The 16359-nt window shown below is 44.5% G+C and overlaps 1 protein-coding gene across 2 annotated transcripts in view; it reads right to left on the minus strand.

The window, feature by feature from the left end:
* Positions 1-10683: 10683 nt before the first annotated feature.
* The window catches only part of RBL2 (RB transcriptional corepressor like 2), a 51006-nt gene continuing 45330 nt past the window's right edge, over positions 10684-16359 (minus strand). For both annotated transcript variants that reach the window (XM_044269484.1, XM_044269485.1), the window contains 2 exons: positions 15691-15858; positions 10684-14434 (listed from right to left, as the gene is read on the minus strand). In XM_044269484.1, the coding sequence (XP_044125419.1) occupies positions 14255-14434; positions 15691-15858 (348 nt within the window). In that variant the 3' untranslated portion in view covers positions 10684-14254. The remainder of the gene's footprint in view (positions 14435-15690; positions 15859-16359) is intronic.

Consider the following 16359-nt stretch of genomic DNA (forward strand, 5'->3'; position numbering starts at 1 on the left):
AGTTGTCGCGCGACATTTTGTTGCACTAATGTCGCGCGACAATTTTTATAATGGCAGTCTATGGTGTCGCACTGCAACATGCGACATGTTGCGACTGCGACGCGACAGTCGCAGAAAAATCCATCTTGAATGGATTTACTGCGACTGTCGCGTCGCAGTCGCAGCATGTTGCATGTTGCAGTGCGACACCATAGACTGCCATTATAAAAATTGTCGCGCGACATTGGTGCAACAAAATGTCGCTCGACAAATGTCGTCGTGTAGACCTAGCTTTAAAGGTTTTGAATACCTTCAGGGGCAATTTTTTTATTATTCCATTTTACTGATTTTCGGCTAAAAATAATTTCTTCAATTGGTGGTTATCAAAAATATTTAGCTGTTCTGTCACAAAGGGTTGTGTGAATTGTACTTTCACTTTTTGCCAGTCATCTAATAAAACTTATCACTAAACACTTATATAAGAGGCATTCTTATAAGTAAGATAATAATTGAGCTATTTAGGAGGTCAGAGATAAGGAGCTGAGCTGCCTGATAGAACAAAGTAAAAACTCTGAGCCTGCAACTAGAGAATCTCAAGGCTGTACAGAGAAAATGGCTCAACATTTTTAATAAATACCAATGTAAAAAAGGATTTTTAGCTCAATATGAGTAGAATACCATCATAAAAAATTGCCCCCTAAGGTGTACATAGCCAGTGCCCCTTTTACAAACTGCATCCTAACTGTGCCCAAATAGCAAGGTAAATCTCCTCTGTTGCCCCCTTCCCCTAGAGTCCCTGTAATCTTTTCTCTCCCCAATGCCATTGCTCCCTTGCCACTTGCGTTCCCTCCCGTCCCCTAAAGATTACCCAGCCACCTTGTATCTTCTCCCTGCTCCTACCTTCCTCTTTAAAAGGCCTGAAAGAGGTACAGACCTATATGGGGCACTAAAATTCCTGATGGCAGCCCTTTATCTATGTGTACCACATTGCACACTTTTATATCTGGAAGTTTAGGGGTTAGTCATAGTGTTTCTGGTGGTCTAGAGTGGTCAGCACCTAGTATCTGTGTTGTGTAAGGGGGATAACAGAGTTATTACTGATATCTGTTATCCATACTGTTATATTTCCTGGGGGTCTAGGATTGTTTAGTTCAGGGATCAGCAACCTTCGGCACTCCAGCTGCTGTGAAACTACAACTCCCATGCACTCTTACTTGTCTTTTCTTGTAGCTCCTGTGGTAGTGAAAGGAGGATTCTGGGAGTAGTAGTTTCCGATCAGCTGGAGTGCCGGAGGTTGCGGATCCCTGGTTTAGTTATTCAAGATCGAATGATCCTGGTGAATTGCTAGTGTAAAGGAGGAAAATCTACATAGGTCAAGAATTTATTCAGAGCTCTGGTTTTCTGATACCCGACTTCAAATTTTGTGCTTCCCTTCACCCAATCATCCAGTTAGACAATATAATTCTGGTTGCCTGCCTCTAGGGGACACTTGCTTTTTAGGAATTTATTGCTATCATTGAACTCCACCTAGTGGTGGCAGAAGGGACTTCATCTTGTGACACATATGCTTAGGTTTTTTAAAGGGAATCTGTCACTAGCATATTAGCAAAAAATGTTTTTAATGAATCCATGTGTAATAAAGTACCTTATTTCCATATGTCTTGTTCTTTTTATTCTGTGTCATGTCATTTCTTCAAAAAAACGCTTTTTATGATATTCAAATGAAGCTGTAAGGAGCCCAGAGAGGCGTTATTCTTTGTCCACGGTGCCCAGGAACGCCCCTCTGAAGTGCTGTGCCCGCCTAAATTTGAAAACTAATAACTCCTCCAAGATCGCCTAAATCGCCTCCCAGAGGCAAGGCTAAGTGCCCCGGGAGCCGCACGGACTGTAAGTATACTGCTCCCCCGCTCCCCACTACTACTATGGCAACCAGGACTTTAATAGCGTCCTGGCTGCCATAGTAACACTGAACGCATTTTGAAGACTGATCCGTTTTCAAATGCTTTCAGTTCCCTTGCGTTTTTCCGGATCCGGCGTGTAATTCCGGCAAGTGGAGTACACGCTGAATCCGGACAACGCAAGTGTGAAAGAGGCCTAAGAAGGTTATGGCATATTACTAGGAAATGCAATAATCTGATCTCTAGAGGCTCCAACTCTACACCTCCCGCCTATCAAAAGCAAAGTGATCGAAATCTCTGTGGCATTTCATCTGCCATCTGTGTGAGCAGAGAAACATGACATCACTTAGTCTAAGTCAATGGGGCAGTGTAGTAATTCCCTGCACAGAGGATACCCAGGAGTGTCACTGTGCAGGGAGATACTGTGAAAGCACTTAAAGGGGTATTCTATGACTAATGTAAAAAAAATAAATAATCTGACATCATATAGTACATGACAACCTCTTTCTAACAAAGCTAGAACCAGCCCTGTACCTCACATGGATCCAGAGATCTCCCCATTCATTGCTCTGCTAGATTTATACCAAGCTGACAGCTCAAGGGGCGTGTTTTTTTTCTGCTGCAGATAAGGGGACGTGTCCATGCTCTCCCTATCACAGCTCAGGAGGCGCGTCCATGCTCTCCCTATTACAGCTCAGGAGGCGTGTCCATGCTCTCCCTATCACAGCTCAGGAGGCAGTTGGAGGATGAAACTGAGCATGTGCGGCCATCTCAGTGAGCAGGTCAAAGAAACAAGAAAAAAAAAATCAAGCAGCAGGTGGCGCTATACAGATACATTTTATTGAATAACTCAGTGGCTATGCTAAATTTTTAATTACATGCAATTACAAAAGTATTCAGATCCAGGTGCTGGTTTGAAAACTGTAGAATTTGTTTTTGTGGGACAACTGCTTCAAAGGGTCCTCCGGGAATTTCATATTGATGGCCTATTCCCAGGATAAAAAAATGTGGACAAAAATATAGTCATGATCATGAGGCCTCAGTAGGAGTCCTAGCTTGATTGGTGCTATTGTCTTTTTCTTTGGCGACTAATGCGCCTAAGGATGTGTTCACATCCGTTTAACTTATACAAAAAACATATACGTTAAACTGATGCCATACAGTGTCATCCGTCCACCATAGAGTTCCATTGTTAAAAAAAAAGATAAAAAAAGCGTATACTTTTTTTACCGGACTGTGCTGGATACTGTGGCATAAAACGTGATGTGAACCCACCCTAACTTTGTTTCTAATTATTGTAACGATTTCATATGAATCTAATAAATGCCCATTAAACGAGTGTAAAATAAATGCCACCTGGTGAAATGTCACTGTGCTACCAGTGGGCACCGGGGACACAGCATGCTGTGATTTATCTCTGCTTGCACTGTTAGGGCTCATTCACACACGACCATGGTTTGGTGCGGACCAATCCATTTCAATGGGGCCACAAAAGATGCGGAGAGCACTCAGTGTGCTGTCCGCATCCGTTGCTCCGTTCCGTGGCCCCGCAAAAATTATAAATCATGTCCTATCCGTTTTGCAGACAAGAATAGGCAGTTCTATAATAGGCCGTCGGTTCCGTTCCGCAAATTGCGGAAGGCACACGGGCGGCATCCGCAATTTGTGGACCGCAAAACATGGTACGGTCGTGTGAATGAGCCCTTAATCTGATTTTTTTTATAACAGGAAATTTAATTGAATAATCTCTGGATTCTTCTACTGGAATGAACATAGTCATTTTTTAGGCTATGGATATCACAACACTGCTGATCATGCAAGTTCTGCAAGTATGTCCACCAAGTATCTGAACAAATCTGGCACCGTTTCCTGGTTGAAAGAAATGTACAATGAGCCTTAGAATCTGTCAACACCTCCGGCACGTTAAATAAACCCAACCAAAGTACAACTACGTGTAACTAGGGCGACGGCTGTAAACAGTAGTAACACGTATGAGAACGGCCCATTTTCTTTTTGCGTTCACTGAAAATATGCGCTACAAAGAACACAATGCTGGTAAATCGGGACTGCGGAACAGAATTCTGCTTCTTATCATTTAAACTAAAATCCCAGGTTTTAGAACGGAAAAAGTGGGTAACTAGTAGGGCAGGAAACTCCCAGATCACAAGGCGACCATCTTTATGCCTCTTCGTGCTCCAGGGATTTAATGTGCTCCTGACAAATCCATATTTTGAAACTGGTTGTTGGGTGTGTTGCCTGTACAGGTCACTCAAATGCAGTTATCTGCTTAGCTGTCATTCTAGTCCTGCCTGTAATGATATCACCTCTGTGTATAGATAAGACAGGGACCTACATTCACAATAGATGATTGTCAAAGCGTATCTCTTCTTTCCCTGTACAATGACCTCTGCACAGGTCACACGGCATGCCTAGAAGACTCTCCCAGAGAAGTCACTGAGGTCCCCTCCTGACCGATGTGTCTATGGATCATGGAACTCCCATAAAGCCATTTTCTAACTGCTGTTAGGAACGGCTCAGGCAAAATGGCCGCCTCCATAATCATGTTTAGGAAATAGAATAAAGAAACCTGCAATCAGAATTTTTTATTTTTTTTTGAAAAAAAGGAGATGTTTTACTATCTGGTTTTAACTGGCAGATTTCATTTAAAGAGGTATTCCCATCACAATGATCACTGTTATATCTGTGTTGACAGTGATCATTTTTGTAAATTCATTTTATTACCCAATTCTCACCCTTTTTGAGAAAATAAGTCCCCTCTCACCTGATTGTTGTCTTTCATCTCCCCTGGGTACGGCCACCTCTCGCCTGTCGAATTTTGTGGCCGCGCTTGCGCAGAAGACTGAAGATTTTCTCCTGGCCGGGCCACTTTATGTCCTGAACGCGCACGCCGCCGCGCATGCGCCATGATGACTTCTTCCTGGCCAGTATAGTACAGAGCCGCGAACGTGCGCGCCAGCTCTGTACTATACAGGCCAGGAATAAGCCACCATGGCGCATGCACATTCAGGACATTGTGCGGCCCGGCCGGGAGAAAATCTTCAGACTTTTGCGCAAGCCCGGCCGGGAGAAGACGTCAATCTAGCCCAGCCGAATCCAGGAAGTGAATGCCGCGCTCGCCGCAGGTAAGTATGAAAACCGCTCATAGGAATACCCCTTTAAGGGTATGTTCACACGTGGCAGATTTTGTTGCAGAAAATGTTTGAGACTGAAAATCAGTCCTCTGCCTGGCGCACGCACAGATGAGGTGGATTCAGGAGCTTGCACATTCGGCAGGGAGAGGAACGGTTCTGGCTGCATCCACAGCGGTGGTGATGTCCTGTCCATAGCAAAGACTGGAATCAGGATTTTCAGAAGACGATCGTCTTGGGGAGTAGATTGCAAACTTTCTTTACAAGCGAGGATAAACGTGTTTTTGTTTTTTTGTAGTGGTGTTTTTTTACCCTGGAGGTTCTCCCCCCCCAAAAGAGTGTTTTCTCACTGTCTGCCATTTTTGTCCTACAGACCTCTGTTTGTCATTTTATTGTTTAGCTTTAAAAACTGCATCAGCAATGGGGTTTGTCATCTTGTAATTGTGTTGTTTTTTTTTAGCACCAATGTATTTTCCCTATATTGCTCTACAGAAGAATTGACATTACAGGGGGTACATACTTTCCCACGGGGTACATAGCATACTTAAAAAAAAAAAGAAAAAAGAAAAAAAGCAAGACATGCAAAAACACCATGTAGTAAACACACTATATAGGCAAAAAATGTATATATTAAAAAAAAAGGACAAAGTCACATGGTCGACACATTTCATACTAATATAGGAAAGTATTTTCAGATCAGTTTAGCCTTGTCTGTAGCGCCATCTATCCACAAATCCAATGAATGGCACCCAATAAGAAAAAAAACTAATATTTACAAGAGCCAATATTAAAAAAAACATGGCAGCACCACGCCTGTCCATGGGTTGTGTCTGCTATTGCTGCTCAGTTCAATTGAAGGGAATAGGGGTGAGCTGCAAATAACGTACTCGACTGGCGTTTTTGTGCACTTTTGCCGTTTTAGTGCAGGGTTTTTGGTGTACTTTTTGCGACAAATACAGCATCTCCAGATGTTAGATAACAGTGGACACACCAAGGTTTGTTTTTTCTTTCTTTTTTTTTTTTGCTACTGACCCTTTTGTAAAATATATATTTTTTAAAGCAGCATGTTGAAGCTTTTACCATCTTTTTTGGTGTTTCTACATCTTACAAATTACAGAAAACAGTGGTTCATACAGTGGTGAGATCCGCACCCATCTCTAAAATGTGCCAGGTCCTGCCACCGCCAAGCCTTTCTATTGGCCCGCTGAAAATAGCTGAGCGGCACACTCTGCTATTTTCAGAATCCCCATAGAAATGAATGGCGCGCACCACGCTTGCACGACCACTGCTCCCATTCATTTCTATAAGGCGGACAGAAATAGCTGTGCCAGTGCTCGACTATTTTTAGCGGCCCAATAGAAATGAGTGAAGGGCAGCATCGCATGCGCGGTGCGCCCTCCGGGACTTTGCCGGCTCTGTTTACGAAATAGTTGTGGGTCTCAGAGGTGAGACTCGCACCTATCAGATAATGGGGGCATATCCTAGACGACAACCCCTTTAACAAGAGTATTATAATAGTACCATGCAAAAAATGTCCTGCGATCTGGCAGGTAGGAAAACTCTGGAAAATCCAAGTGTTTATTGAAATAGAGACATATGGTGGGCAGGGGCCACAGTTGGGGTTTAAGTTGGTAGGTCATTGACAGGAAGGTTATCATTTGAAGAAAGGCTCCGGTTTGGACAGAAACATCACAAGCCATGATTGTACCAGGCCGACTAGAATAGTGAAGTTCTTTATGGTTTAGAAACAAGATGGTGTGTAATGGTGTGTACCATGCAGGGACTCCTTACTCCGGTCTACGCTCATCACCATATTCTCCCACATGGGGTGCAAACAACTGAACTTGAGAACTGCATGGCACAATACTGAATGCCATGGGGCTGCAGTTTAAGGGAGAACTTATCAAGACTGGCATTTCAAACCTGCCTTTATCTACTTTGCACTGGAGTGAGATCGGAGGATCAGAGGGGAGGTTATAACTCACAAATACAGTTGGAGATCAGAGTGTTGGTCACATGACACATCTGAGGATCAGAGGGGAGGTTATAACTCACAAATACAGTCTCCGGTAAGAAGATTACCTTCACTACAGTTTATATCATCTACATTTCTAACAGGTAAGAGAATAAAAATATTTGTGGGAGTTCTTCTTTAAATTAGGCTCATCTCGAGCCTAATTTAAAGAAGAACTCCCACAAATATTTTTATTCTCTGACCTGTTAGAAATGTAGATGATATAAACTGTAGTGAAGGTAATCTTCTTACCGGAGACTGTATTTGTGAGTTATAACCTCCCTTCTGATCCTCAGCTGTGTCATGTGACCAACACTCTGATCTCCAACTGACACAGTACAGGAGGTCACTTACTTCTCTATTCATTGTGTGAGACAGTGACAGGTCTCACGCAGGGTAGAGGCAAGGAAGGGGTGGATAGTTCGGTCCACACCCTTATTCCACCACAGGTGAGACCAGCTGGAGGTACTCAGGCTGGCACAAATCACCTCCCAGGGTGTCAGCAAGGGGGTAGCGTGTTACCTGTGGACAGAGGCCTGGAGATAGCCTGGAGTTGGGTGACAAAGCGACGCCTGGGAGTGTCGCAGGGCTATAGTCAGGCGGACTACTAAGCCCCAATCCCCCACAAGAAACACTGAACTGGAGACAGTGGGCGTACTGTGCTCTGTACAGCCAGGAGGCTGTGGGACATTGGCTTACAAAGCCGGATGGGTTCACAGGGTGTGAACTGTGACTTAGGTGAGTCAGGAACTTTGTGTTTAGTTAGAGCCTGGACGGGCGAGTGTTTATTATTTTGTCATTTTGTTTCTGCTGGTGTGGCACAATAAATGCTCTGTTTGGACCTGAAACCTGGTGTCATGAAGCCGTAACTGTGTGAATGACCCCCGGAGAAAAATTGCTATTAGATGACATTGAGGCTCCCATAGGAATACATAGAGAAACTGGCTTCCTGTCCACACATAAGATGCTGTGTTATTTGGAGAGTCAGAGTGCTAGTCACAGGTTACAGCTGAGGGTCAGAAGGGAGGTTATAACTCATAAATACAGTCACTGGTAAGAAAACTACCTTCACTACAGCTTACATCATGTACCTTTCTAACAGGTCCAAGAATAAAAAATATTTTTGGGAATGCTTCTTCAAGAGGCAAGTCTCTGATTAGTCATCTCAGGCCCTCCATGTTCCAGAAAGTCAAATCTACGTCAGCTATAATTTACACCAGTTTTTGGTGTAAATTACATCATGTCACACTTACTTGTCAGAAAAGCAGTGAACTTAAAAGTGCAAAAGTCACAAAATCGATGGACTAAATGGCACTTGCGCAAAATATGTGCATTTTTATGCAAAGCAATGGGTGCAGCACCTTTGATAAGTTGCAATCTGTAGGTGGCAAACAACATACAGTAGGCTGCACCCCAAGCTTGAATAGAGGTGGAGGGGTGTGACATCTCCAAAGCTGTTCTAACACCTCTCCCAAGGCAGTTCAATCACACCTTAGAGATTCTGTCATGTCAATGCAATTGATATCTTACCTCCATGAGGTCCTTGATCTCGTGTTGATTATGAAGCATGAGTCACCAGTTATGAAGTGAAACGTCTTCAAGCAACAAGTCCATTTGCTTTGACTTATTACTACTGATGTGCCCTATTAGTCAGGTAATGAACTATCTGAGGGGAACTCAACTTACATATGAATTCAGCACATCTATCACAAGACATCACAGTCCTATGACGTTTGAGAACAAAATTCTATCTTCTGACATGAGAGTATCAGAGGGGGGGTCCAAACACTTCACAGCCCCTACAATTCCTATCATCCTCTTTTGGGAGATGCTGACCCATTCAGTGTAAAGTTGATAAATTACCATTTATTCATATGGACTTGGAATGGAAAAAGAACCGGCACAGAATTATGTACAAGGTTTTATTACTGAACAGCCACACAGTTAAAACGACAACATTGTAAACATCATAATGTACAGAGAAATGTGGCTTCAGTCATCATTTTAGGACAGAGTTATGGTCATTTTCATTAAGAACAGTTCCGTTATGGATAAGTCAAATATGAACGACCAAGGTTAAAATAAATTAAATAATTTACAACTTAAAGGGGTTTTCCGGGAATGAATTAACATGGCTGCCAGCAACCTGTCCTAGAATGGGAGCAGGACTGGTTGCCTCTACATGTAGAGCTGCTCAGGGGGTGAGAGGACGGAGCCTCAGTACACACTAAGCTCTGGCACTTGCAGGAATTACATATTGGTGAGTGTTCCTGTCAGGCTGCTCAGCCATGATGGCATATCATAGGTAGCATCACATCATTAACATCTATTGTAAAGCAGTGTAGTGAAGCCCCCTTTGGAAGCTCTGCAAGTGGGGGGCAACCAGTCCTGCTCGCATTCAAGGACAGGTTGCTGGCGGCCATTTTCAATCAAAAAGAGGGTTGTCCGACAGTTTGATATTGAAGGCCTAAACTCAGGATAGGTCATCAATAGGGATGAGTGAATCGACTTCAGATGAAACATCCGAAGTCGATTCGCATAAAACTTCGTTATAATACTGTACGGATCAGGAGCTCCGTACAATATTAGAATGTATTGGCTCCGATGAGCAGAAGTTATTGCTTCGCAAAGTCTCGCAAGACTTCACATAATAACTTCACGAACTCGTATATGGTTCCAAGGTACCACTGTTTCATCAGAAGTCGATTCGCTCATCCCTAGTCATCAATATCAGATTGGTGGGGTCCAACTATCGGCGCCCCTGCCGATCTGCTGTTTGAAGGGGCCGTGGCTCTCCAGTGAGCGGTGTGGCCTCTTCCTAGACCAGTGATGTCAAGTTGATTGGTCACATGGCCTAGCTGCGGCTCAGTCTCATTCAAGTGAATGGGGCTGAGATGTAATACCAAGCACGGCCACTACACAATGTACGAAGCTGTGCCTGGTGAGCTGTGAGGATAACAGGAAGGCCCCTTTAATATTTTTCCTTTTGGGAAATAATACATATTTTTTTATTAGGCATGCTCCAGTAAAACAAATGTTACATTTCATACTGTCCCTTTGTAATGATATACATACAGAGAAAAAGTAAGCACGCCCTATGTAAACTTTTTATGTTATGAGGTTATTTAATCAAAAAGGAGAGAGGAAAAAAAAAGCCCACACTAACAAATTGACTTGAGAACCGACAGTCAAACTATCCCATCCCTGGCATCGCCCATTCCAAAATTGGCCATAGTGATGGACAAAAAATGTTCTCTCAGCCAATTGCTGACCCACCTCGGTCAGTGATTGGCTGAGTAGACATTTCCTGTCAAGCAGAAAGCCACGTGGACCTGGGCAGCGCTGGAACGGCAGTGGCCGGGATCAGTGAGGTTCTTTCATGCTTTCAAGGCACTCTGAGCCCACTACCTTCAGAAGAAAGTTTACACTGTAGCTGCGAGAAAAGGGATTGAAAGGAGTTGTCTCAGAGACGAAATGCAGCTGGGCTTGTCGTTGACGGACGGCTCGAGTCTACCAGTCATTTAGAGCAGCCCTCCGTTCTGGTTCAAAGAGGTGGCGAGCCGAGAGGGAGACCGCCCATCTAAGATATATCGGTGACTTAGAGTGTAAAAAAATGCATGCACTATTTGGAGGTTCTAGTGAATGTCATAGTGTTATCTACTATGATATTCCATACATTTTTTTTTTACAGTATATAGATGTATACTGACCAGATGGAAGCCAATGTTTGCCTAATGTAACCCTATGGACAGATTCAGTGCGTACCTTGGGAGTTTTACCAGTGTACACGCTAAATGGACGTCACAAACGTGATGTGAACATTCCTTTACTGTTCGGAAAGAACCACTGGACAAGAATGGTTCATTCAAAGACCAGATCTTACTCCAAGTGAGATGTTGTGTGGACTGGGTATTTGAAATGCTCCCAAACACTGCATAGCCAGACAGGTAGAAACCCTTAGGCAGCTCAAAGTCAATTTGTTATTTGCTTTATATATTGTTTGAATGAAGATGAAAATTAAACACTTTACACGGGGCTGGGGCTGGGGGAGTACTTACTTTTTCACGACACAATTAAAAAGTGACAGCACTTGATAGCTAACTTCAGTACACTTTACTTATTGAGGTTTTTTTTTCCGGCACTTAGATATTGATGGCCTAACCTCAGGAAAGGTCAACAGTATCAGATTGGTGGGGTGGGGGGTCCAATCAGCTGTTTCGGCCAGGCTGGGAACTGTACCATGGACAGATCTGGAAGCAGAAGGATCCATCCACTGTGCAGCGTCCATGCTGGGGTACTGCTAATCCTCTCCCACTCCAGTGAATCGACCCAGCCTTCGGTCCATTGTATAGTTTACAGCGCTGGCGGCTGTCCACAGCTGATCAGTGGGGGTGTAGGGTCAGATTCTCACCGATCTGATATTGATGACCTATCCTGAGGACAGACCTTCAACATCTAAGTCCCTGAAAACCCCTATAAGCCCAAAACAGGGGTTGTGCCAAGATTTAAACTCCATGGGACAGGGGATAAGTGTCTGATTGTTGGGGGACTTACTGCTGAGGTCCTCACCGATCACGTGAATGTGAAGCACCAGTTCAGCAAGCACACTGCCGCCCAATCATTCATCTCTATGGATCTGCCGAAGAGAAGCAGAGTACAGTATGTGTCTATCTCCAACAGTCCCATAAAGATGAATGGTGCAGCAGTGTAGATGCCTGACCGCTGCTCTGTTCACATGGGAGACACTGGACCCCCTTTAAATCCTCGGCACAATCCTATTACCACCAATTTAGTAGGAGGAAGCTAAACTGTAAGCACCACAAAACTCCTCGGAAGGTCGGCGTGCTTATGTAATGTACATCATGTGTCCTCCTTAAAAGGTCTCAGAGGACTTAGCTACCAGCCATATTTTTTACCCATGATATCCACAACGAACGTATGTGAGTAGCTATTAGCCGGACATTATACAGTGCATTTATTGTAAGTGCTGTCTGATTAGGAACCCTAAGGGGTAACAATGCTCAGTCATTTATTTTTTTGCACAGGGCGATGGCACCTGTTGGCTCTTTCATGGCTATGAAACCTTCCCATCTCCTCCCTCTTCTCCATGATTAAACATAACCTGGAATAGTTAGGGGAAGGGAGTAAACATTTCTAAAACTTACAAACATAGTAGCTGAAGATTAGGTGAACTAGTAGGTATAGGGGAGGTGTGATCAATAGTTAAAATGGCAGTTGCAATGGACCCATCTTCCATCTCCTACAGACAGAATTAGAGTTAAAAGGGTTTTCCAAGGCTATAAACACCTCGGGGGCAATTTTTTTATGACTGCATTGTATTCATTTTGGGATTAAAATCATTTATTTTGCATTGGACTTTATTAAAAATGTTCAGCAGTTTTTGTCAAAGGGTTTCTAGAGATTTTTTTTTTTACATATGCGATTGGTGGGGGTCCGACACCCGGGACCCTTGCCGATCAGCTGTTTTGAGAAGGCAGTGTCGCCCCTGCCTTCTCACAGCAAACCAAGCTCAGCGTCGTACATAGTATAGTGGCTATGCTTGGTATTACTTGAACAAGGCAGAGCTGCGCCTAGGCCACGTGAATGATGGCCTAGGGAAAGTTATGAGAAAATCTTGAAAAAAACCTTTAAATTTTAGCCTAGCTGTGAGCATCTTACTCTTACTTTGTGCATCACTTGACAACCCTCATCTCTAGTAAGATAAGAATTGAGCTATAAAGAGTGTTTATAAGCTCTACATGAGCCATCAGTAGAGCTCCCTGATGGAACACAGGGTAAACAATAGAGAATCTCAACCCTGTGCAGAGAAAGGGGCTGAAAAGTTTTAATAAAGACCAACTGAAAAAAATTATTTTTAGCTCCAAATGAATACAATGCAATAATAATAATAATAAAAAAATTGGCCCCAAAGGCGTCCAGAACCTTTAAATACTGATGACCTATCCTCAGGCAGCCACGGCCTCCCTTCAGCCTGTGACGTTACTGTCCACTAGTCACATGACTAGTTCCTCATTCACGTGGATGGGACCAATTTCTATGGATAATACCAAGCACACCTACTATACAATTTATGGCACTGCTATCCTCATCCCAGCACCGCGGCCCCTTCAAACAGCTGACTGGCAGGAGTCAGACCCCCACCGATCAGATACTGAGGACCTGTCCTGAGGATAGTCATCAGTATTTAAGTCCTGGAAAATACCCCTTTAATATTGAAAGTCCCAGCCATGTGATCACAGCAATAATCTCCCTGCGATAGCAGCTATAGCACACAGGGAAGGATACTAAGCCAGAATGTGCCACCCACTGGGGAGAATGCCTCCATAATACCGTGCCGAGACACCATACACTGCCTAGCCTAAGGACTTTCTGTGCCCTTATACAGGCTCTACCCTGTGCATTAGCCCCAAGTCCGTACCTACTCACTGGATACAGTAGCGCAATATTTCTATGATGGCATGGATGGCAGGGAGGTCTGAACAACTGCCAACTCACTCCCTATCATCTTCTGAAGAGCTTCATTTATAACACATGGGTAGCATAGAACTTCAGATACTGACCATACTAGCATTATATATTGAGAAAATATATTATGTCCACCTACAGGTTGTACTATACGAACAAGATTCAACCCTACAGGCGTGTTCACGCGTGGCATCTGCAGCATGGTACAGCACCAGCAAAGTGGGTGAGATATTAAAATATCTCATCCACACGCGGCGAAAAAAATAAATCTGCAGTGTGAATTGAGCTGAAGTGCAGATTTGATATCTGCAGAATGTCAATTTATGCTGCGGACTCTTCCACAGCTTTCACCCTTTGAGGATGAAACTCGCCACAGCCACGTCTGTGGCAAACACCGCAAGGAATTCATGTGGCTTTTGCAGCGCATCCGCAGCTACATCCGGAGTGCTGTATTTTACCTCCTGCATGGACCGACCTTTATAAGTCGTCTGTATTATTGCTTCAGCTTGTCTCCTCAACTACCTGCAAAATGTAAAACTTTTCTAGTGCAACCTTCTCTACCAGCGCTCAGTCGTGCATATATATAAAACTAAGTGCCCCCTTATAACTCAGGTTATAAACACTACAGGGCAGATTCCACAAACTGGTTATAGTCCTGGTGTCTTAAGTTACAGAATTAATATATATTAAGATTTTTTGAAATACTGAAGTCGGGATAATGCAGCCATCTAGTTTGTGCAGAAAGTGCCTCTGTCATTGGCCACGTCTTGCAGTTTCCTGTAGAGGACAGTATGATTTTCCTGGCATATCCGCTTTGCTGGAGATTCACTTCCATCTTCCAAAAGGATCCCGCGTTTCTTGGTCGGAGTCTCTCCCGTTCTGACCATGCTGTTGATCTCCCGCAATCTCTGTTGGTGAAAATGAATGGTAAATTTAAAAGAGAGGGATTTTCCTTAAAGGGAGTCTGTCACCTACTCAGTGTTTTAGACCGCGTTATAGAACGTTTGCCCACCAGTAAATTAGTACCTCTTGTGTCTGCCAACGTAGAGATCCCGAAAAAAGTACTTGATAACGTTATGCAAATTAGCAGTCGCAAGTGCCCAGGGGCAGAGTTACGGCTGCAAGTGCCCAGGGGCAGAGTTACGGCTGCAAGTGCCCAGGGGCAGAGTTACGGCTGCAAGTGCCCAGGGGCAGAGTTACGGCTGCAAGTGCCCAGGGGCAGAGTTACGGCTGCAAGTGCCCAGGGGCAGAGTTACGGCTGCAAGTGCCCAGGGGCAGAGTTACGGCTGCAAGTGCCCAGGGGCAGAGTTACGGCTGCAATGCCCAGGGGCAGAGTTACGGCTGCAAATGCCCAGGGGCAGAGTTACGGCTGCAAGTGCTCAGGCCCCTCGGTTATGTGCCCAGATAACCTCTCCCCTTGCAGTCCTCTGGCCCGCCCTCCCCATCTGGCTTAGAGATCCGCGAGCATCAGTCACCGCCAGCCTGCGCATGCGCACTGTTAAGATCAGTGCATCTGCCCACAATGGGCAGAGCAGCGCGCATGCATGGGCGCGACGGTGGCCGGCGCTTACGCGAGGTCTCCAAGCCAGAGGAGGAGGACAAAGTAGGAGAGGAGGGAGGGCCAGAGAACTGCAAGGGGGCAGGTTATCTGGGCACATAGCCGAGGGGCCTGGGCACTTGCAGCCGTAACTCCGTCCCTGGGCACTTGAGACTGCTAATTTGCATAACTTTATCCAGCATTTTTTTCAGGTTCTCTACGTGGGACAGAAACAAGAGAGGTACTATTTTTTTTTGGGGGGGGGGGGCCGCAAACGTTCTATAACGCGATCTGAGCGGCCTAAAACGCTCAGAGTAGGCGGCAGACTCCCTTTAACACAATACTGCAGAATCTTGTCTTTTTCTAGAAATGAAGTGAATGGGGCTGAGCTGCGATACCAAGTACGGCGCTGTGCTTGGCTTGCTGAGAGAAGGCCACAGCGCTACTGCGAGCTACTTCTCAAACAGCTGATCGGCAGGGGTCCCAGTAGTTGGACCCCCACCGATCAGATAATGATGACCTATCCAGATTAAAGACCCTTTAATCTCTCGCTTGAGCAGTACAGTTGTACAGGAGTCTTTATATACACACGTGCATAGAAGAGGGTACAGTAGGTATCAGACTTACCTTTGCAGGGCTGTGGTTAAAATAGTATGAGATCTTTTCTCGAGGGGATAAAGTGGCAGAGTCTTCATTGTGAGGATAAATGAAGATCTGGTGACTCTGAGATAACTGCACCCGCCGAGGAGACAAGGTCCGCATAGAAGGGTAAGGGGAGAGAGGGGTAGCTTGATTCTGTAATACAGGACAGACAGTGAAGAGCTCAGCATCTACTGCACTGTGCAGAGAAGATGTTTCATGAACATTTCTAGAACAGCTGCATTTGTTTTTGATGTTTTATTAGTGCAGATGCAAAAATTTTGTATACCCAGTGAGTTATTCCATAAACTGTATCTGTACAGCGCCACCTGCTGCTTGTTTTTTTCCTCCTTTCTTGTCCACCTCACGGAGGTGGTCGCACACACTCAGTCTAAATCTTCCACTGTCACCAGCCTTATGTTTTGTTAGAAACTGTGGCAGTTACAGGGCAAGAGCTGCATCAGAAAGGACACGCTCCCTGAGCCGCCAGCCTGAAATATATCTAGCACAGCATTCGGAGTAATGGATGGGGAGATCTCTGGACCCATGTGAGGTACAGGGCTGGTTCTAGCTTTGTTAGAAAGAAATGGTCATGTACTATATATTGTCTGATGTCATTTTTTACATTGTATAATGGGATAGCCCCTTTAAGCAGAG

The sequence above is a fragment of the Bufo gargarizans genome, chromosome 10 (genome assembly GCF_014858855.1).
Source record: "Bufo gargarizans isolate SCDJY-AF-19 chromosome 10, ASM1485885v1, whole genome shotgun sequence".
NCBI lineage: Eukaryota > Metazoa > Chordata > Amphibia > Anura > Bufonidae > Bufo > Bufo gargarizans.